The sequence below is a fragment of the Paramormyrops kingsleyae genome, chromosome 12, assembly GCF_048594095.1.
Source record: "Paramormyrops kingsleyae isolate MSU_618 chromosome 12, PKINGS_0.4, whole genome shotgun sequence".
NCBI lineage: Eukaryota > Metazoa > Chordata > Actinopteri > Osteoglossiformes > Mormyridae > Paramormyrops > Paramormyrops kingsleyae.
The window spans coordinates 7,067,120-7,089,831 of NC_132808.1; the positions used below are offsets into that span (position 1 = coordinate 7,067,120).

The 22,712-nt window shown below is 42.9% G+C and overlaps 1 protein-coding gene across 3 annotated transcripts in view; it reads right to left on the minus strand.

Moving 5' to 3' along the window:
* reep1 (receptor accessory protein 1) overlaps positions 1–18,377 on the minus strand; it is a 38,126-nt gene extending 19,749 nt beyond the window's left edge. Inside the window, exons 1-8 of one of the 3 annotated variants that reach the window (XM_023800018.2) lie at positions 18,220–18,377; positions 9,229–9,301; positions 9,061–9,137; positions 8,249–8,369; positions 7,020–7,133; positions 3,549–3,599; positions 2,655–2,826; positions 462–497 (exon numbers count right to left, since the gene is read on the minus strand). In XM_023800018.2, coding sequence (XP_023655786.1) covers positions 462–497; positions 2,655–2,826; positions 3,549–3,599; positions 7,020–7,133; positions 8,249–8,369; positions 9,061–9,137; positions 9,229–9,301; positions 18,220–18,251 — 676 coding nt within the window. In that variant the 5' untranslated portion in view covers positions 18,252–18,377. The remainder of the gene's footprint in view (positions 1–461; positions 498–2,654; positions 2,827–3,548; positions 3,600–7,019; positions 7,134–8,248; positions 8,370–9,060; positions 9,138–9,228; positions 9,302–18,219) is intronic. The other 2 variants (XM_023800020.2, XM_023800019.2) reach the window with 2 other exon arrangements.
* Between the last annotated feature and the right edge of the window lie 4,335 nt (positions 18,378–22,712).

Sequence of the window (22,712 nt, forward strand, 5' to 3'; positions counted from 1 at the left end):
GAACAGAGCCTTTCTCAGCCCCAGAGTCAGTATGAGAATGGAACAGAGCCTTTCTCAGCCCCAGAGTCAGTATGAGAATGGAACAGAGCCTTTCTCAGCCCCAGAGTCAGTATGAGAATGCAACAGAGCCTTTCTCTTGAGAGAGTCTCTCTCAATCCTGGAGTTAAAAACCCTACCACTGCTTACCATTACTGCTATTTTTGCCTCTAATAACATCTTCATAATCCAGGCACTATTCTGACTGCCTCTGAGGTGTAACCGCCAGCATCCGTCTCAGCCATCCAAGTACACAGGGGTAAGTCACGGTGAGCTAAGCAGAAGATCACACCGATGGGACTTCCCCATCCCTAAAGCAGCAACATCTCCAGCCTTGAATGCCTCAGCCTGGGAACACAGAGCTCGGTAGCTGATGCATGCAAACTGAGCTAACACCCCATAGCAAAGCATGAGCCGCCACTCACCAGCCTGGATGTTACAGTGGCTGCAGTGCGTACACCCTGGCGGGGGGGAGGGAGGGGGGGAACACCTTACACAGAGCAAATGAGGACGTTCCCAGTGCTAAGCGAGGCCACAATGTCTCCTGCAGCCATTGAGTTAAAGGCACTGAGTGACCGCCCCAACCACTTACAGAGTGACATCCAATGTATTCTGTTCATGGGGATCTTAATCAAGATGGAATGTTAAAACACAGTGTGCATCATCTCATACGTGGTAGGATTTAAGCTTGTATCCTTCCATAGATGAATCCATCCTTTAAGTATTTTGCATACACAGTTTTGCAGAGGCATGGAGTCTATGGGAGGCAGCAGAAAGCAGGGCAACACCCTGGCTTCAATGCCACTGCACACCACATTTACCATATTATAATACACCACATTTACCATATTATAATACACCACATTTACCATATTATAATACACCACATTTACCATATTATAATACACCACATTTTAGTTAAATATAATATTACAGTCATTTGAAATTTTATAACACTTTACTCGAGGGGGCACAATGTATTAATTAACCAGAAGCTAAGTGTTAGTTACATACTGATCTTTGTTCGTTCATTATTTTTCAATCCTAACAGTTCATGATCTGTACATAGGTAATAACTGGGTTATCAATTTGCTGCCCCCTCATGTAAAGTGTTACTAAAAATTTGAACAAATTAAAGGATAATTAAAGGAATTCAAAATGTACAAATTTTTAAAGTTATGATGGTGTGGTAACATCTGTAACATAAAGTGTATTAAGCTGAGTGAATTGATACATTTGGAAAGTTCTGCCATTATAGACAGAACAGCATCACCAGCTTCATGTTTTCTACATGTATGTGACAGGAAGACCAAGATGGCTGCCTTTAATGAGCCATCAGCCTGATTGGCTTTCCCTGGGTCATGTGCCTGGGTGATCACGGACTATCAGTGCTGCCTGCATGTTACTGGCTGCCAATGCTGAGGGACACACCGATTGTCCAATGGGTGCTGGATGAGCTGCTACATTGGCTAAGAAGGCATGGACTGAGTGACATGATCACACACCTTTTGGGTGATGAATTTTTTTTAATAATATATTAGCGAATGAAGTACACAAATTATACAAGTGAAAAATACCAGTTTGGAATAAATAAAATAGGCATACCTATTATAGGATTCTGGTGATGGTTCCTTCCTTCAATTACAAAATCTGTGCTCCCAGTCAGATTTGAAATGTTTCTGAAAATGATTTTATGGTCGCACAGAATTACATCACTCTCTGATAGCTTAAATATGCCTTGATGAGTCACTGAGATTGTGAATGTGGTCCAGATTGGACTTGGTCCATCTCAAAGCGACTTGTTTTCCTCAGCAATGCTTCAGCCGTTACAGTGACAGGAACAGCGTGAACACTAACTTGGAAGCCCAGGCTGTTAGCGATGTAGCCAGAAAAGTGTGAATATGTCTTGCTGATGGTAATAGAGCATTTCCAAGTCCCAGACTCCCAGTACACAATGTTGGCTATGTGATTTAGCTGCCAACACTGGGACTGCCTTAACTCCCAGAAATGACAACTATGAGAACTACTTTTCATCTTGGTTTCGTCTATGTATCATGATGTAGATCCAAACCAAGCCCAAAGAGGAGAGGAACTGCATTACACTGTGAGAAAAAGGGCACAGCACTGCTACAGTTTTGTTCCCCAAGGTACAAACAATATATATAAAAGCATGTAGGACCAATTATTTTTCAGTCTGATTGTTATGGTCCAAGTTCTATTAGATGGAAGCAAGGTCTCAGTAAAGTGGGCGGATGGACATTTAATGCTGGGTTCTAATTTTGATGTTATTAACAGTAATCAATAGGAGAGATCACCACTCCAGAAACTGGATTTTCAGGGTCGTGAATGACCCAGAATTCTCTAGAACCCACTTTGATCTTTTTGAGTTTATGGGACGACATTTAAGTCTGATTTCTTTCTAAATTTTTTACATTTAATACGCAATTTCGCTGATTAAATAATTAGTGGCAATAATTAGCAGTTCTTCCTTAGAAAAAAACTCTTTCCTTATTGAATTATGGGCTAAAAGATACAGAGCATTGTCCTCTAATGGCAGATACATTTTCGTCTAAAGACGGTGGGGGCAGTTATTTGTCAGGGCTTGGGGGGGTCCTTACTTTTAGAGGTGGCTGCCTCCGAGTTGCTACGGGCAGTCATCCTGGCCCTGGGGTGGCCCGTGGCGGACCGGGTCGCCCCCGGACTGACGCCGGGTGGAGAGGCATCTCTCTGGATGACAGACAGGTCCTGCATGCTGAAGCTCCTCAGCCGCTCAGACAGCGCCCCCTGGCCCTGGTGACATGCAAACGCAAAAGGCAGGTGATGTGGGACGGCGAGCGCATTCTTCACGGCAGCCGCGAGAATATGCATATTCAGTGGGAGGGGTTTGTATTTAATGAGGCAGCCCTTCGTTAAACAGGCTGTGGTTTCATACCTGAACATTAAAAAATACGTTGAAGCTGCACCAATGACTTCACAATTTCTAGCTTAGCGGCAGCCAAAATCTGTGCAATGCAGTCAACTTCTGTTTTGATCTATTTTATCATTAATATTAAAGTCTTATTTATGAACATTTTGCGGGACGCCCTAATGACCATGTACACTGTTGACATCAGTATCCCCCTCCATTCTAAATGTGGATAATAGGAGATATTTTGGGTAACTTTCACTGCATGCATTCCTGCAGCTAGACTCGGGTAGGATGGGATTTTGCCTGGCGTATGTCGTCTAGTCCCAGCATGTTTTGAAGGAAAAACAGGTATGAAATCATGTCTGTTTCCCAGCACTCTGTGAAAATGCAAAGACCAGCCACCCAAGTCTGTTAGAGGCCGGTAACCTCAACACCAGTAAAAGAGATGCAGTTAGTGACTGCAGACTTTGGTCTGGCTCAGTGCTCCCAGATGGTGGATGACTTGTGTCTGAGAGATTCAGGGGGTTAGTACCCTCTCAGCCTGAGGGGGGCGCCCCACAATAGAGGCAGTTAGTTTCTCCTTTTTTTCCATGCTAGGAATTACCTGCCAGTGTGTGAGTTCCCTGTAAATGCTTACATCACACAGGTGGGAAACCTGATGGAGATGAGAAGGCCTTTCATTAAACTCTCGCAGCTTAATAAGGAAAACTTTCCAGGCTGAATAATTAATGTGGGGATTTTAAATGCCTAAAGCTACTCTCAGTTAAGGAGTATTTTAAGGAGTTTTTTCTGCTGAAACATCCAGATTCTGTCAATTATTATAAGTGTGAGATATTAAATTTAAACCTTTGAATGCCAAGTCATCATCTGTTTGCACCATTACCATCTGATAAATGGTACAGTGCAATCAGATCCTGACAAACAGACTGAGACACTCCTTATTTCCCAGAGTTGTTTTCTCCCCTCTCCACTCTGCAAACTGATCAACATGTCACTTCGTGGGAAATATTGTGAATACAGCTGAAAATACCACAACTCAATACACTGAAACAAATTTCACTGCATAATCATAGACTCCTCAAATTGTTTACTGCTTCCTATATGTTTATTCTCATATGACCAATTTTAACCTATATTTCATTTTTTACAATCTGTTTTTTTTCTTGTGAAAGGTCTGCAAAAAGAGATGTTAACTAAATTTCATCATATGGAAGTATGACAACAATAAAGCTTTTTATCTTGTTGTATCTTATGTTATCGTATCTTATCTTACCTCATCTTATCTCATCTCATCTCATGATATCTTATGCTGCAAGGTAACATTATCCTATAACCTTTACTAACTATAACCATAATGGGGCAGGAATCTCAGAAGAGACTAAACCTTGTTAGTTGCATGCCGGACGACTGATGAGCTACCAAACACGTTATGATGACCTCACCTGCGGGAAGATGCAGAACTGCCTCTGTGGTCTTTTAGTGACAGTTAAATACCTGTTTTTAATGAGAGTTGTCAGCACCTGATTCTAATAGACCTGTATTTACATTTTTGGTCCCCAGACATTAAAGGTAAAAGGAAACCTTTGGGATGAAGATTTACACTCCTAATATTAATATTGTTACATAAACAACATCTGGTTTAATATATAAGTTTATGAAAATGTACAACATTTATCAATAAGAAAGTTAAAGATAACTGGTGAAGTTGCTTCTCAGTTGGGCAAAATATTTAGATCACACAAGAAGTAATTTTGTCCCTAATTAGCTCATTCCTAATAGGATGCAAAAAATATTACCTACAGTACAAAAGTCAAAATTTTGGGCACACTAAGACGCCTACAAAGGAGAATGATACAGTGTTGCATCACATGACCTGACCACCTGACCTAACCACAGTAGAAATGGTTTTGGAGGAGTTTGACCACATAATTAAGGATAAGCGGCCAATGAATGCTCAGCATATGTGGGACCTCCTTCAGGAGAGCTGGAAAAGCATCTCAGGAGGCCACCTAATGAACCTGGTATAGGAGACAGTAGGGTCAGACAGTCCCTGGAGCAACTGGGGTTAAGGGCCTTGCTCAAGGGCAAAATGGTGGCATCACTCTGCTGACCACGGGATCTGGGAACCAACAACCTTCTGAGTCCTAACCTACAGAACTGCCCCCAACATTTCTAAAATACTTTTTTGGTCAGTGCAGAATTCCACATGTTATTTTACATAATGCATTTATGCTAAAATGTAGCGAATGTGTGTGTGTGTGTGTGTGTGTGGATTAGGTTTATTTATATTATGGGGACCAAATATCTCCCACAATGTGATTAAAACCTGTTATTTTGACATTGTGGTGACCATTTTTTGGGTTCCCACAAAGATCTGTGAATACAATCAGAAAACTAACTTTTGTTTGGTTACTTATGGTTAAGGTTGTCATGTCGGGATTAGAGATTTCCCCATAGAAATGAATGGAGAGTCCCCACAAAGATAAGTACAAACCTGGCAGAAACTCTACGGATGCTCACTGACCACAAGCTTTCCTCACTTGTATGTCACTTGGGAGAAAGAGTGTCTGCTAATAATGTAAGGTAATAAAGTTTACACACAGCTAATCAGGGAGAACGGAAATAACTGCAGCGTCACCTCAAAATGGAGGTGAATCGATCTGAAAGGCTTGGAAGGGCCTGCATTCAACCAAGCAGAGACAGACGCTTTAAAGCTAACAAAGCCCTTTATGGGGACAGAGGAAGGGCGTTAGGAGACGGTACTGCAGCCTTTACAGGCTTAATCAATGACATAACCAGCTGTCAAGTCCTTCCTCTGTCTCTAGCGGTTTGCCCTTCCGGGAACAGCGCATTCAGTCAGGAAGGGAAAGGTGTAGGCCCACCCAGACGGTGCCGAGATCAGCTCTCCTTCAAAATCAGGCCACTGTGTAAACACTCAGGGACCACTGAGTCAACAAAAGAACGCCGATGAGTCAGCAAGACCAAGAAAATCCTCTTGGATGGACAGTAGGGATGGAGGCAGCCATGGGTCAGTTTCAAAAAATGAACAGTGTTGAAAACTGGTGTGATGCCTGGGCAGGTTTTTAAAGAGCTCAGTTACAGTCAGACAGGAGCATAACAGCAGAAGATGAATTTACAAATAGAAATTCCTAGAAATCCCTTCAAAACAGTTATTCGTGAGTACCTTTCAGCTTCTAATTTTACTAATCAAATACTGCGAGCAACCACTGGAGTCCACTCTGATTACTCAAGTTCTGAAATGTTTACTTTATAAAAATGCATCCCTGTGGTCATTGTGTGTAGGAACAAAAGAGCCTGGTTCTAGAGGGAATGACTGCTTTTTACAAAATGAACAACTGACACAGTAAAGCCTTGTACTCACACCCACTGAAATGTTCTCCTATGATCTTGGGGCATTTGGCGATTCAGCTGATGGAACCTGATTAATCACCTAATTCGATGCCCATTCTGGGAAGGCTGCTATTGATGTATAAGTCCATTCATCTTCCAGTGTAGGATCCCTTTGAGACCGAAGCGTATGCCGAGGAGGACAGGGCACAAAGCAGGAGTCACTGTGGCTGGGATGCCAGTCCATCACAGGGCAAAGGAACACTCAGAGAAGCCCAAAGGCACAGGGTGGCTATCAAGTGTCCCATTGTAGAGATGTGAGGCCACAGCCTTACCCAGCAACACACCAATGTGGAGCCAACACAGCACATCAACCATCTGCTGCACCACTGCCAGTGTTAAACATTGCTTTCAGTGTCCTGTCTTCAGGTTAACTTGCATTGATATAATATATTTAATATATATTGATAACGACATGCGATGGAGAGAGCTCATCGAAGCCTTATGTCCCACAAGGGATGAAGAGGATTGATTGAATATATATTGATATATATATATATATATATATATATATATATTATTTTATTTTTCTCCCCCGACCTATAAATTTGAAACTTGTTTAACAATGAATTCATTGCTTTAACTTTCACAAAATGGTCACTGAATGCCACCCACAAACTCGCACGTATCCTAAGCTTTTGTCACTGGCGGCGTGCGAGATAGATACCTTGGCGGCAGCCGTCACTGCAGCCGTGGCAGCGACGTTGAGCCCCTTTCTCCCAAAATGCACCAGGGCATCGTAGCTCTTGTCCTTCGCTTGGCAGAGATAGTCGTCGATATCCTAAAAACCACGAACGCACATGTGAAACGTTAGGGATGAATTTACAAGTGTCTGCATCAGCAGCTAACACACTCCTTCCTAAACAGCAGGAAATGATGGAAAACATACTCAAAGTCTCAAGTTCAAGTACAGGATAATAATTACTAAGCTCTCAGGAATTCACTCTATGGGCACATAAATGGGCACTTGTCTTTGGAGTAAAAATGGCGTTCCTGAGGTGGCACTCGGATGCTTTCTGACGATTTACTTATTTATCAGACACTTCTGGGGTCAGTGGGCGGGGGGGGGGGGGGGGATTGAGCATCGAGTGCCTCTCTAGCACTTGGGGATACTAGCCCAGCAGTTATACGACTACTGTGCCAGCCGCAGCATTCAAAACTTCCAGACATAAGCACAGATCGCCCTGAGTTATACACTGCTCCTTATACCAGCCCGTATCATGTACACCAGACACAAGAACGTGAATCAATCTCCCACTGGCCAACACTGACACTGACACAGAGTGAATGCCAGGGGCACTGCTTCCTGGAAGATAGTAAGGACCTCACTCTCATAGTGCTTATTAGAAAAAGTGGAAAGTTCAGATCCAGAAAGCACAAATCCAGACCATGGTTTTGTTTCAACCAAGTAGTTGAGTATAAAAAGTCACAGTCACAAAGTACTCAGCTGGTTGGTTGGAACAAAACCCTGGTCTGGATTTATGCTTTCTGGATCTGAACTTTCCACCTCTGCTTATTAGATATGAAAAACCTCAGCTATTACTTTTCACATTAAATGATGCAAAATCCTCTGTAAAAATGAATTCAGTAGCTGAAGGTAGGGTGCTGTTTTAGTACACTAAATGTTGCATCATTGATATCCATATTCCCAGTCACTTATTCAATGCAGGGCCCCACTAGCGGAAGCCTTAAGAACAAAAGATGAAAAATTAAAAAGCCAAAAGCCCTTTGAGTCAATCATGATGTTTGAAACACATCAGCTGAAACTGTATGATTTAACACTAAAACCTCAGGAGGAGGGAAAAAGTAATTATATTTAAAGTAACTGTGAGTATGTGAAAATAGGTCTTCGTTCCATTATTAATCACCCACAGACACAGTGAACAGGGGTTGTACCTTTTCCTTGGAGGACAGGGTCGGGTGAACGAACTTCCTGTAGAGCACACTGGAGCCTTTAGTGTACGGGGATAGTAGCCACACCACAAAGGCGATCTTCAGCTCGTAGTAAAATGGAAGCCTGTTATCAAACGGAGAGGACGATTAACATACCCTACTGCCACCATAAGGGAAGAGAAAGAAATGTGTGTGCGCTTATATACAGGTTTTATGGTAAAGAGACAAGAGCCCTTGAGTGGGGCAGATTCATTCAGGGAACAGAGCAGGGGGGGGGTGTAACCAGGTGACAGCCCATGGAGAGCAGTGTTCATCTAGTGTTCCAGAGCCAATAAGAGGCATCAATCCCTTCAGGACAGTCATCCTCAAAGCACCTTCCCTTTAAGGGAAGATTGTCTCACCCTCTGATTGGGTCAATCAGTTACCAGCCATACCCCACTGGCTCCTCTTGAGGCTGACTGTGAGGAAACCATGGTTACCACCGCTCCGCATGGTGCTGGTCGCCCCCCATTGGTGCACGGCAGCTTCTCAACAGGCCATCATGTCACAATACGTGCACATCCATAAATCATAACCTTATCAACATGTCATTTAATGTAGCTTCTGGGCAGATATCTCTTAAATATGCAACTGCCTAATGTTTGTAATTGTCAAGCCTCAACATAATTATAATTGAGATTCTTTAATTTTATTTGTATTTATCAGCTCAGTTGTTGGGACTATGAATAAGTTTAAACTTTAAACAAGTTAACTAAGGACATATAGGAAGTGAGAAGGATAATATTCACGTTTGGGAACGTGATTTCAATGCTCACCAGCAAAGAAAAATGTCTGTGATTGTTTCTGCTGTGGTGAAAAGAGCAAATATGATCCAGTACATCATCCATTTTACCTGCGGGTGGAAGATTGTAAGCATTATTTTACAGCTCTGAACAGGTGAAAAGTCCAGGGCCTTTTCTGATAGGGACACGCGTGATACTCACATACTCCTTCACGTCTTTCGACTTGACGGCTTTGTATGAGGAATAGGCCGGGTACAGCGTGCCAAAAATAAGCCTGACAGGAGAGGAAGGAAAGGTCACTCTCATCACACATACACAGAAGTCAAAGTCATGTGACTTCGAAAACAATGGCCGTTTGGAAAACGTGCTATTACTATAAAAAAGAGGGAACTTTTCCATTTTATTAACAGTGACTGGAGGACACCGTTTGATCCAACCAAATGGTTTCAGTTCACACTGGTAAAAAACAAAGGTTTTAATGTGGTCTTTTATCATTGCCTGCTTTCTAATTAGTAATATGAAAAATTCACAATGATCAGCTGTGAAACTGGAGGCCCCAAATAACATCAAAATCTGTATAAAATTCTAAAACACCGAAATGCATTTTTTTAGTAACTGTCGCTGGTATTACTATCCAATCCCAACCGCTTATCCTGGTAAGGGCCAGGGAGCCTGTCACAGGTTACACAGGGTACAAAGCTTAGCGAATACAGTCATTCTCTATGGGCAACTTACAACTGGCATAATTTTGGGCGGGATTTAAAACCGCCATATTGGAGGTGGCTTCCGACAAAGCCGCCAATCGCTCTGGCTCCGCCTGACCGTCAGCCCCAGAAACTGGGCTACCGGGTCAAGCGGGTGCTAGACATTGGTTCCTAGGGCTATTAGAAACAACAGGTGTTAGATACGGATTTAAAATTAGCACCAGCATTTGCCCGACCTCCTACACGCAGCGAGAGGGATTATTCTGGCTCCTCAGAATTTGCTGAGCGCAGGATGGGGGTGCTGTCCCACCCCGTCTCGCCTTACTTGAGACACGGACGCCGTATCTGCCCGTCTTTATTCTGGACGTACGCACAGCAGGAACCTCGCTGACACGCGGAATTGTACGCACTCTCGCAAGGTTACATTTGGTCGAGCTCACGGGACAACACAGCGCTTGTCAGCAGAGACAAAGGAAAGGGTCTCATCTGTTTCTAAACGTGGCCGTATGTGTGTGTGCTGAGCAAGGAGGAATGCCAGCGCTGTGGGAAATAAGAATAGCCGAATTATATGGCATGAGCTAGGGCTCGCTTACTGACTAAGGGTTTTCAGCTTTTAAACCAGTCATCTCATCACAATGTGTCATTTACATAATGAGGGAGTCGTAAAAGAGCAAATAATGCACTTAGGCTTATCTAATGCTTATGAGGTATTTACAAATAGACATGATAGTTTTTCCTTTAATTAGTTTAATTTCTCCGAATACGCTTGTCCAGGCCAAAAAATTTCAAACATTTATCAAAGAGAAACATTTATTGAAAAAATGAAAACTCCTATAATACCTAATATCTTTAAAGTAAGATGAAAATAATTGTACATGTAAAAAAATAGAATACAGGCAAATATACATTTCACTTGTTTGGTCATGTGACTTTACACAGACATTGCATCACCAGAGAGAGAAAAGAGTGCCTGGAATTCTCGTCAACTCTCACTCACTCGCTCACTCTCTCTGTTTGCACCTTTGATACTTGTCTAATAATTTATCTTACAAAACAATGGACTACATCTGTGAGAAACGTCTGTTAAAAAGAGGTTTACAACAACTTTGAGAGACAGTTGTCTTTCTTAAGTAATATGTGTATTGCAAATTCTTCATAAAAACCTAGCATTCACTTTCATTCTGTAATAACCATTCAAGAAACCTGCAAAGTTTGACATGCTACTTCTTATCCTTCAAATATTGCAGGACCACTGCACACTGGCTAACACTGCAATGTGACCCCAAACTTGCTCTTACCTGTATATGTGTCTGTGTCTCCTGCTGAGCATGATGGGATATGTGAAAAGAAATTTCCCCACAGGCATAAATAAAGTATCACAATTCTATTCTATTCTATTCTATTCTTCAATTTAGTGATGTTTTGGATGTAAACTACCTCGTTTAAGAATGAAATTCAAACTGATGTCAATCGTCTCACAACTTGACTTGATTTTGAAGCAAGTCATACCATCTTACAGTATTTTTGCCAGTCTTCTGACTGACTGAATTTTCTGTGCAACTGAATTTGAGTCAAATAAAAAGTATGTCTTCATACAATGATAAATGATGGGAAGAGACAGAAAAAGGCTTTCTAGAGGAGAATATAATTGTTAGATAAACTCACCATCTTATGAGCCCCAAAGCAAATCACACCCGACAATCTTAATATCGCGGTGCTGTCTGCAGGTCCACATTAGATTTTCCTATTGACCTTGTGAGCAGAGGATGTCTCACTTGTTGTAATGTTTTTATTGGACAGTAGTTGTTGCTGACGAATCAGGTACTACATAACCCTTCAATAAAAACAAAACAAAAAAGTTAGGGGAAACTTTGAAGTCCAAGGACACATCTGGGCAGTTACAGTCTGAATTGAACATCTGCTTACACCTGATATCAGCAGTTCCAGCCATTACGTGACTCTCAGTCGCCTGCACAAGCTGCACATTGCTCCTCACTTCCCGTGACTGAAAATCTCACTTCCTACATATCTCCTCTCACTTCCTGCACATCCAATTCTTACCTATCTCGCTCCAAACAAGCACACTGGGATCTTGATGATGAATGAATACCAGGAAGTTACCTGCCCTTCTCTAAAAGATGGTGTTTAGGTCAACTAATCAAGCATGTTTTTCTTCTACACTAACTTCCTGTTTGGTACAATTGACAAGCTCTCAGTAATACCTTTAAGCTGAAAATGTCATCAAAATAAATATATGCTAATGTAAGGAATCAGAGTACCAGAAAGGTCATGGCTCTCGCCAGCACTGAAGATCCACAGATTTGGACCCTGTTTAGTTGTGTTTTCTGCTATAATGGTGACCTGGGATAGGTCACAGTGCAGCTTCCAGTCCCTGGTCACAGTGGGATGCCTTTGCAAAAACACAAACCTTGAATGCAGTAATAAGCAGACTGTCAACAAGGATGCCCTTCTAGCCAAACTCGGCACAGGCGCACTGACTGTACATGTAACAAAATGAAATTCTACACTTAGGCACTATTGGTTCAGCTAGTAACTTACCCAGTTTTTCAACTAGGCTTACTATAGTGCACGACACAGTGTTAAACCCTGATATTAACGCTAATTTCCTCATTTTCCATTTGACGATATAGGTTCTAAATTATACTTAATAAATGAACCAGTTTGTCTTTGTTCTCATTTCATGATATTGATTTATACAAACTGGTATCTCGTCTGGGACGTGATCCTAGCTTGTGCCCTTACTGCCCTGCCTGGGATAGGCTCCAGGCCCCCCTGGGACCCAGATCGGCATAAGTGCTCTGAAGACGGATGGATGTGTGAATGGTTTATACGACTTGTAAGCATCTGCGCTGGGTTATACTGCTGTGCAGCGTGTCATCGATACAGCTTATATTGCAGATCCACAGCCGTAAATGATACCAGGCTCCAGTCTGTGTACCTAGCCTGTAACCCAGACCCTGGGAACAAACCCACACTACAGGCTCAACACGCTGTAGCAGTGCTGCAGAAGCTAATGGCTTTCTGGTCCAGCACCATCCACAGACCAAAAAGACATCCTGATGTGCCTTTTGTGGGCCTGAACTGCACCTTATGTTGTCTACAGTAGACGACAGTAGTGAAGGTCCCCCTAACTCTGTCTGGGTTACGCTGAACAAACACATGTCACCAGACAGTAAATAACAGTGAGAGTACTGAAGATCAGACTTAGTTACTCTGACCTGTAAGATTAGCTATTTTGGGGATGCCTGACATATCTGTGGCTGCTGACTGTCGCTCTGACACCGCAGCACATTAAAGCCGATTTTCGCTGCTGGATTTCTCACATGGCAGCTAACGCAAGTGTGTAACTGATATTCTGATGTGTAAATCGGATTTGGATATTAAACTCCTGAGACCCCGATCGGGATAACCGTGTAGAAGACGGATTGATACTGAAGTTAGGTTTGTGACATTTCTCTTCTTTGATCTTCAAGCTATAATAAAGTCAGTACTGAGAACTGTCACAAAAAGAGATTTTACCGAGAATAAACCTGCTGCCCAATGCAACATAGTGAGGAATGTTTGGCGTCAGAGCACAAGGCCCCCCGGGGCCCCCACAGCAGCAGAGGATCGAGGGCCTCGTTCAGGGGTCCAACAGCAATATGATTACTCTGCTGACCACAGGATTTGAACCCATGCCCGACTGGACACGAGCAAAAAACTACACATTGCCCTAAAATGCAGATGTGGACGATGTAAGGTGGTAAGAATCATGACATTTCATCGCTTACAGCTTCCTGTGTTTCCCATTACAGACACTCTGCTGGCTTTTATCAAACTGAGCTCCCTTACTGGCCCTTATAATAGACCAGCTAAATTGAACAAAGCTGAACAGGCAGAATCCCCCTCAGCAGAGACTAATTATTGATTTATTGCCTACTGTAGGATACTTAAGTATGCGTGTTTTAAAGGTCCATTTTTTGTTCAGGTTTTGTAGCAAAAGTCTTCGAGACTTTTCCCACATTTGACTTGCTGACAAACATAACCCACCCGTCTCATAAACCTTCATCCAAGAACATGGGGCATCCATTGCCTAATGCTGCATTGCATTGTTTATTTACATATACATTAGATTTTTCTGCTTGGGGGATCTTACATCGCAGGAGAGAAGCGGAAAGCTTGGCCCGCCCTGTGTGTGTGGTGCGGGGACCATTTGCGTTACTTTGCTGAAGCTCACGTGAATCTCCATGCGGACTGTAATGGACCAGCTTCAGCTGCTGCACTCTAACCCCCACATGAGTTATTTTTAAATGTGTCTGTGTGCCAACAGAGAGGATAAAGCAGTAAACTGTTCCAGGTTAAGGTACGACTTCATCGAATATCGTATTACTCACTGATTACCCGGTGCCCAAGGAGCAAATGTCACAGGATCCGTGCAATGTAAGACGCTTCTGGATGCTAATGTCATCTGTGGCTAGGTGGGAAGTGCATTCCATCACAATCTTCACCTACACAATTCATTTCTTGGCTGGTTTAAAAAAAAAAAAAAACCTACATTTTGACTAGCGCTGGTTACTTTGATGTAAATTCCTTGGGCCCAACAACATTTGTATGTCCTGGGATTTCACCCTATGAGTCCCTGTTGCTTTAGTGCTTTGACTGCTCCAGTGCACAACCTATGTGGCATCCCTAATGGTGACCTGTGTAGTGTGTGGTACAAGGGTATTTTGGTAACCGAAAGGAACAGAGATCCTAAAGACCCTTAGCCGTCTAGGGAAGGGAGAGGAACATCTGGAGGAAGCCTGACAATTTTTAGGGACAGACAGACAGACAGACGGATACAGATTCTGACAAACACAGTGCTTATAGATTACCTAAGTATGGCTCCTGTAGCCCTGAATTCCAGCAGAGAATGCATGAGATCATGATGCATTGCTACCCTTTTGAACTTCCTACAGAACTAGGATAAGAAAACAAAGCAGGAAATAGCTTTTTGCAGTTTACACTAATTTCAGTTTCCCTACAGCCTGGTAACCCAAAACCAGGGCTAACATTTCTGCTCATTATTCACCACATTGTACCCCATAATAAGTCCCGATTTAACAGCGTGGGTCATAGGGCTATAGGTTCCAGGCCCTGCTTTATGATATGTTATAGGTTCCAGGCCCAACTTTATGATATGCTATTTCCCAATCTGCCAAGGCCAGTTACTTCATCTGAAGTCTCCCCTCATAAACATATGACACAAGGCAGCTTGGGAGGGGTGAGGACTAGTACACACCCCCCCCCCCCAGTGGGTCAGCTGTCATCCACCTGCCCCCCTTCAGTCTACAGGCTGCGGGTGTCACCAAGCGACACACTCAGAGCCACGTAGACGCCTGGTCAGTGTCGCTGTGGAGCGCTGAGTAGGGTGGGGCCCCCAAAGCGGGCCTCCGCCCTCTGGGTCCCTGTGCCTCCCGCAGCTAACACAGCCTCAAAGGAGGGTTACCAAGGCAGCACACAAACTAATTCATATCTGGCTCGAGAGTATGAAGTTTTCCAAGCTAATATCAGGCTATATCAAAGGTTTAAGTACGCTATCCTGCTGCTTTGACCCTGAACGTTCCCCTAAATCAGTGTTTCTCACCCCAATCCTCAGGGACCCCGAGACGGTCCATGTTTTTGCTCCCTCCCAGCTCCCTGCCAGACAATCCACATTTTTGGAGCTGGGTCCCCGAGGCCTGATTTAAGAAAGACTGCTCTGTACGGTCAGACGCAGAAATGCACGCTAACATCAGTGCTACATAGAGGAAATGGAGCTTGAAAGGGAAGCAGGTCAGCTTACACCTGCCGAGCTTCTTCATGCTCCGCCCATGGATTCGCTTCGTCAAGCGATTCGAATCGGCTAAATGATGTTAAATTGATCCACTGGGCATCTGCTGACCCAAGATTTAAACCAGCAGAATCAGACCACAGATTTACATACAGCTCCCTGTATTCTGCTTTAGAATATGACAAGCGGTAAGAAATACTTTAGGACTTGTTACAATTTATAATTTATTTGGATTAATTACAAAAACATTTTCTGAAAGGTATGAATGATGGTAGTTTCACATAAATTCATGGACAGGGATGCAGTAGTGTTTACACAGGACTTCGGGTCTTCCATGGGACTCACAAAAAGGAGAGAAAAACCCTAAATTATAGGATAGGAACAGACACACATGTGACAATCAACTATGGGCTTGATCAGTTTCATGAAAGAATGTTGCAGTTTTAAAAAGAAATGAATATGGATGGCAGCCATGTTAGCTGGAATGCAGCAGCATAGAAAGAGACAATGCAACTGGCTCATTCCCAGCTGGCTGAGGGCTGCTCTGTACATATAAGGCCTTGGGACACCTCTGATTGGTCCTTTGTTTTATCTGGTCAAAGCATGTATGTGTGAAAAAATAAGGAGAGAAACAGATCACAGCTGCCTCCGGAGTAAACTGTAAACTGGCATAAATGACTCCATGTTTAAGGTTCTTACCCAGAAGTGTCACTCTGTAGAATATGGGTACAGGTTACATTGTTCCCTGAATATTTATTTCAATGTTTATTGTCATATACAAAAAAATACTAGCGTAATAACATGCAATAACTAACCATATTTTAACAACAAATAATGTTTAGAAGTAATATTTATTCATTCTACAACTGCATCAAATAAATAAATAAGGCTAAAATGAATCATTTTGTGTACATTTTAATAAAATGCATTAATCACAAATTAATAAAATATCAGATGTGCTGTTAAGCTTAATCTAAGATGTCAGACATCTTGACGGAGAGATGAGAACTGAGTAATGCTGTTAAGAAACAGTCCCCCATGTCCTCCATAATCAACACAATAGGATGAGAAGCTCTGTATGCACTATGCAAATATGTTTGAGGTAATACAAGTATTTCAGTGACTTGTATCATGACCAGGAGTGTGGAAATAAATATTTCTTATTACTAATGATTAAACGATATCCTGCTTGTTAGTAAACGGTTTAACATCACAATCTTCAGTTATTTTCAATGTACTTAAGAAGCATATATTTACATTATATACTTAAACTGCATGCGCATGAAACAGGAATATCTTCAAAATCATTCTCAATTGGTTAACTATGCATGACTCATCAGATTCTTTTATTCCTATGTTATTTATTTATTTTTCAAGCACTTGAATGGAGATTTAGATGCAGGAGACGTCTTTCCGGTTTTACCTTTGGGCCCTTGTTCTATAAACGGCACGGTATTCCGACTCTTGATCGAAGAGCCATATGGCTCCAGAGAAAGCGGCCTGTCTGATACTTCATGACAGCTACTGTATGCCCTCGATATAGGCCTTAATGGGAACAACAATCCTCAATGCTAAGATGCCAGTAAGACATCAACATTGGGGTATCGCTATAATCCCCTTAATGGAATATAGCATCTTATTCATACTGGATAGCTTAATGAGAAAACCCACTTTGGTGATATAGTTCAAAAAGAAGAATCGTCTACAATGTCATAAATGATATTTTAAGGTTTCCATTCTGGTAGAAAAACTAGATTAACTGATATCTCACATAAATACAGGAGAGATGATACGGTTTCGCAATTGTTCTCAGAACAGAAGATAAACATTTAGAACCTTCTTTTCAGTGATCGCTTCGTTAAGCTAAAGCTTTATAAATTCAGAAAAACACATATTACTATCTAAACGGCAATTATGGTATTGTTTTGGCATGTAAGGTCTTCTTGTACATAACAAACAAAATGAGTGCGTTATAAAACCCATACGCTGACAATGTCAATAGGACTCCTTATATGCATTTCATATTATAAGCACAATAAATCGAGAGTCCTGGCGGTAGGCGGCGAGCATGAAAGAGACAGTACGTCAGCTCTTCGTGTCTGCAAGGACAGCGCCTATATCGTCATTATTAGGAATCATGTTACGATTTATTTATTATTCAAAGCTAATAATACACGCATTCGTTTTATATACATTCGTTTATGCGTTACACCGCATGCAGATATTTGTTTCTGAAGAAGCTTGGATGTTGCCAGAAATCACGACAAAGACACAGCAACAAATCTCGGAAACCAAACAAAAGGCTCCCAATTGGAAACAAGGGCGACAGAAAGCCTACAACCCAGCTTCTCCGGGCATCATAGGGAAATTGATCAGTATAAACCACAATACATCTCAAAATCCCCAGTATAACAGTCAAGCCGACGGAAATTATAATTAGGCTATTTATCCCTCGGTATTATGCAGAGATGAAATATGCAGAAAGCTTGCTCGTTTGCTTTAATACGCAACGTCGAAAACCCTGCTTTACCCTGTAGCAGGCATCTGACATATGAACATCTGCATGTGTCAAAGCAAGTCAGCCCTAATCCATTAACGCCAAAGCCGCGCCTGCACTTCAACTGCCTCTTAGCTTTTAATGCAAGTGATGGGGAAAAAGATGAGCATGTTACTTACACAACAAGTCTAGAGATAATCCATGAGACCATCGCGATTAGATGGCAGTGTGCGTATGTTGAGCAAAGAGGAGTTTCCTATGCATTTATGTACGAACGGCCGCGCGAGCGGATCTCTCTCCTGCCATTTGACAGGCGCTTCAGCGCAGGCGTCGGGCTCTCAGTGTTGCCGCTGGTGGCCACTAGTGAGGCCGGACAAAAATCGTGTCGGATGTATGGTTCATAAAACACACATATATGATAATCCTTTGTAGGGGCACATACATAATATTTCGGATAAAGAACACAAAAAATAAATAAACAAAAATGGCGAAATAAACAAAACTAAAAAGAGACAATTCTGTTATTTCTGATTTAATTAAATCGTAAAATAGATTTGATGTATTTAATAAATTTAAAATGTGGTTATCTAAATTATTTTTAATTGGTGTTCCAGCACTCACGTCGTAGGACTGTAGTTTCTGCACATGTAATTTAATTTAGCCATAAAGAAAAAGAAAACCTTGAGTCCATAACTGAAATTCATCTGAAACCTTGCCAGCATACCTATCAAGTTTTGGATTTGAAAATAAGGGAAATTTTCCGGCACCCACCGCGAGCCATCCCACCACCCCAACCAAGCTCCAGTATCCCTTACATTTTAAGACAGGTGTACAAGAAATCTACAATAACCACTTGTCATTTACATTTTATTTTCATTACACATTTTCTTGTAATTTCTCATGTTCACTCATGTGGCTCTCTGGCATTCACTAATGACTTATACAGATTTGTTGCAGACTTTGTATCCTTGTTGAAGTCGTCACAGAAGGTGAAAGTAACGTTGTTTTTAGCACACAGCATTGCCATTTTAACCTCCGCATTTATGACCTGGTTAATGTTGTAAATGACCTGCAGACTACTGCAGGTGGCAGTTCTCGCGAGGCTACTGACAGTTCAGTTTGGAGAGGCAGAGGAATTTTTTTTTAATGATATTATAATACGGGAGATTTACGGGAAAATACTAATACGAGAGGAAGGCGGAAAAGAGGGGTAAAATACGGTAGTTTCCCGGCCAAAACAGGAGACTTGACAGCTGTGCTTGCCAGCTGTATTTCAGTGCAGCACAATTGATTCAAATGAGAACAATGCAGTACCCATTCCGCTGCAGGTTTTAGAAAACTCAAGTCCTTATTACTTTGATGCCATATTTAGGAGCTGAGATTGAACAAAATACACCCAAAGACCTTAATGGACCAGGCTGTGAGGGGAATTTATGGTAGGAAGGACACTTTTGCGGAATCAAGTTTCCAAAGCGGGTTTATTAGGAGCAACACAAACTCAGTCAACAGTGCAGGTCAATGCCAGAGTAATCCAGAACTGAATCCAAATCAGGATCCAAATCAGAATCCAAAACAGAATCCAAATCAGGAGGTGAAGATCTGGTGATATGTGTGAGCAGTGAGCGGGCTAGGGGGGTCACATAGTCTGAGGGCAGAAAGAGGATCAGGAAAATCAGACAGACAGACAGGACAGAATTCACCAGGGAAACACACAAACTCGAGGAAAACCAAGAAGATCTTGTGTCAGCAGAAGTAAGAAAAAGTCAATTAGCGATTTTTGGTCCCACCTGGAAAGGGCCCCAAACAAGATCTACTAGTGAGTCAAGACACAGACAGGATGGGGCTTCCCTGATCGGGCGATTCTTGCATACCGGGATTCCGTAGAAGGCATGGTCATAGTTATGCCGAGTGTCCACATGATGTCACTGGGGTTCCCCTGGGCTGGTCCATGACAGTAGCCCCCCCTACAGAACCCTGGGATGGTCACGGCGAAAATCAGCAATGACAGAGGGGTCCAGGACGTGTTTCACTGGCACCCAGGACCATTCTTCCGGGCTGTACCCCTCCCAATCCTCCAAAAACCAGCCCACAACCCCTGCAATGGACATCCAATAAAGGATGGACCATATTTGCCTCAACTCCATCAATTAGCCTTGGCGAAAGAGGAGGCAGCGCAGGGGAGGACAGGAGACTGACCGCATGGGACTTGAGGAGAGAAGGAGAGACACATGGAATATTGGATGGATTTGCTGCATGGTCATCAGTAGCTGAAGATATACTGCAGTGGGGCTAATAATTTTGGTAATGGAGAAAAGCTCCACGAAACAGGACATCAACGTATGTGACAGGAAGCACAGAGGGTGGTCCTTAGTACTCAACTAGACCTTCTGACCCTCCTGCAAGTGGCGGTTAGTATACAACAGGGATGCTCTGGCCAACCTCCACATTTGCTGGTAGTGGCATAGGAACTGGTGAACCGATGGAACAATAACCTTCTCCTCCGGGGGCAGGAACAATAGAGGCTGACAGCCGAAGCAACACTGCAAAGGAGATAGACACGTGGACAACACAGGCAGTGAATTGTGAGAGTATTCTGCCCAGGGGAGGTAGGTACTTCAGGTACTAGGTGAGTGAAAGGCCAGGCAATGTAACATCCTCTCCAGATCCTGGCTGACCTTTCAAATCAAATCACCTTTTATCGTCATGTCATTTGTCAGCAGTACACAGGTACTATACATGAGAGCGAGATGCTTGTATGCAAAGCCTCTTGAAGCAGTCATAGTGCGACATGAATTAACAATCAAAATATAAGTATAAATATATAACACATAAAACATTTGACGAATATATGTATGTACAAGAGTGTATGCAGTTGTGCAATAACTGTACAGTTAAATAATGTGCAGAAGCGCATCATGTGCAATGTGTGGTAATGGCTGATGTCACCTTTTCAGTTTGTCCATAGGACTAGGGGTAGAAATCTTATGAAAGACTGGCTGTGGCGCCAATCAAAATGCAGGATTCTTGGCAAAAATGGGAAATGGACCCCTGTCCGAGACAACATCAATAAGTAGACCATGGAGCTTAAATATGTGTTCAAGGAGCAGCTGCACAGTCTCCATTGTGGAGGGCAGTTTAAAACAAAATGAGCAGCCTTCGAAAAGCAGTCCACTATTGAAAGAACATCAATGAACCCACAGGAAGGAGGAAGGCCACATGGGACCAGGGACAATGAGGAATGGAAAGGGTTGTAAAACACCTACTGGGGATTGAGACAGGGTCTTGTTCTGAGCACAGGTGGTGCACAAGGCTACAAAACTATGGCTATTTCAAAGCATGGTGAGCCACCTAAACTGTAGCCTAAGCAAGTGCCAGAAGTGATGGACACCAGGCTAGCAGGCCAAGAGATGAGTGGGCCCACTGGAAGGTCTGTGGGTGCAAAAAATCAGGAGCGAAAAGCTGACTGGTGGTTAACAAAATGTTGGACCGCCCTTGACAGCGTTATCTATTCCCCATAAGACCACTCCAATGAAACAAGCAACCTGCAAGATGGGGCTGGAGTCCTGCTTACCTCCATCTTCCACGAACTGGTGTGATAGGTCATCAGGTTTACAGTTCTCAGGCCCAGGCCTGTAGGGGCTTTGATCATTAAAACAGGTAAAAAGAGAGACCATCTTGCCTGGGAAGCACTGAGCCCAGTATTCCAGGTTCTTGTGGTCAGTCAGGATCAATTTTCTATATCATAACTCTTTTCCACGGGGATTAGTGTCTGTGAGACAAAGGCACAGGGGTATAACTTATTGTCAAGCAAGGAGCATTGGGACAAGACAGTCCAGAGGCATCAACCTCCAAAATGAACTGTCTCGAGCCACTGCAGGATGGGAGCAGATGTAAAAGCACCCGTAGGCTGGAAGAAGCTGCTTGAGCTGCCTCGGTCTATTGAAAACAGATCTTGGTGGAGGTGAATGCCATAAGGGGAGCTGCGACTGAACTATACCCTCAGAAAAACTGTCAATAGCAATTTGCAAACTCAAGAAAACATTGTAGTTCCCTCCAGGTACGAGGTTGCTGCCACACAGTCTGGTGTCGTTGCAGCAAAGTATCCTGCTCTCCATAGCTTCTGCCAGCTGCTGGACACTAACCTGATCTGCTGGGTCCATCCTTGATGGCGAGTTCTTCTGTGAGGGGAATGCATGGCAGGAAGCACACTTGTGCAGAATCAGGTTTCCAAAGCCAGTTTATTAGGAGTACAGATACATAGAGACAACAGTCCCGGTCAAATCCAGAGTAATCCAAATTCAGGAGGCGAAGGCGATGTTGGAGGACGGGAGAAGGTCGGGCGATGCGTGTAGGCAGGGGACGCGCTAAGCAGGTCTCGTAGTCTCAGGACAGAAACAGGATAAAAATGAGCGGGCAGAAAGACAGCAAAGAATTCATCAAGGAAATGCCCAAACTCTAGGAAAGCTAAGAATATCTCACATCTGGCAGGTGTGCCAGACTCACAGAAGTAGAAAAGTGAAAGAGCAATTCTTGGTCACAGCTGGGAAGGGGCATGGCCCCAGTTAGGACGCAGACAGGATGGTGTTTCCCTAATCGGGAGGTTCTAACAAACTGGGATTCCCTGGGAGGCGTGGGAGTTGTTACACAAAGTGTCTATGTGACATCACTGGGG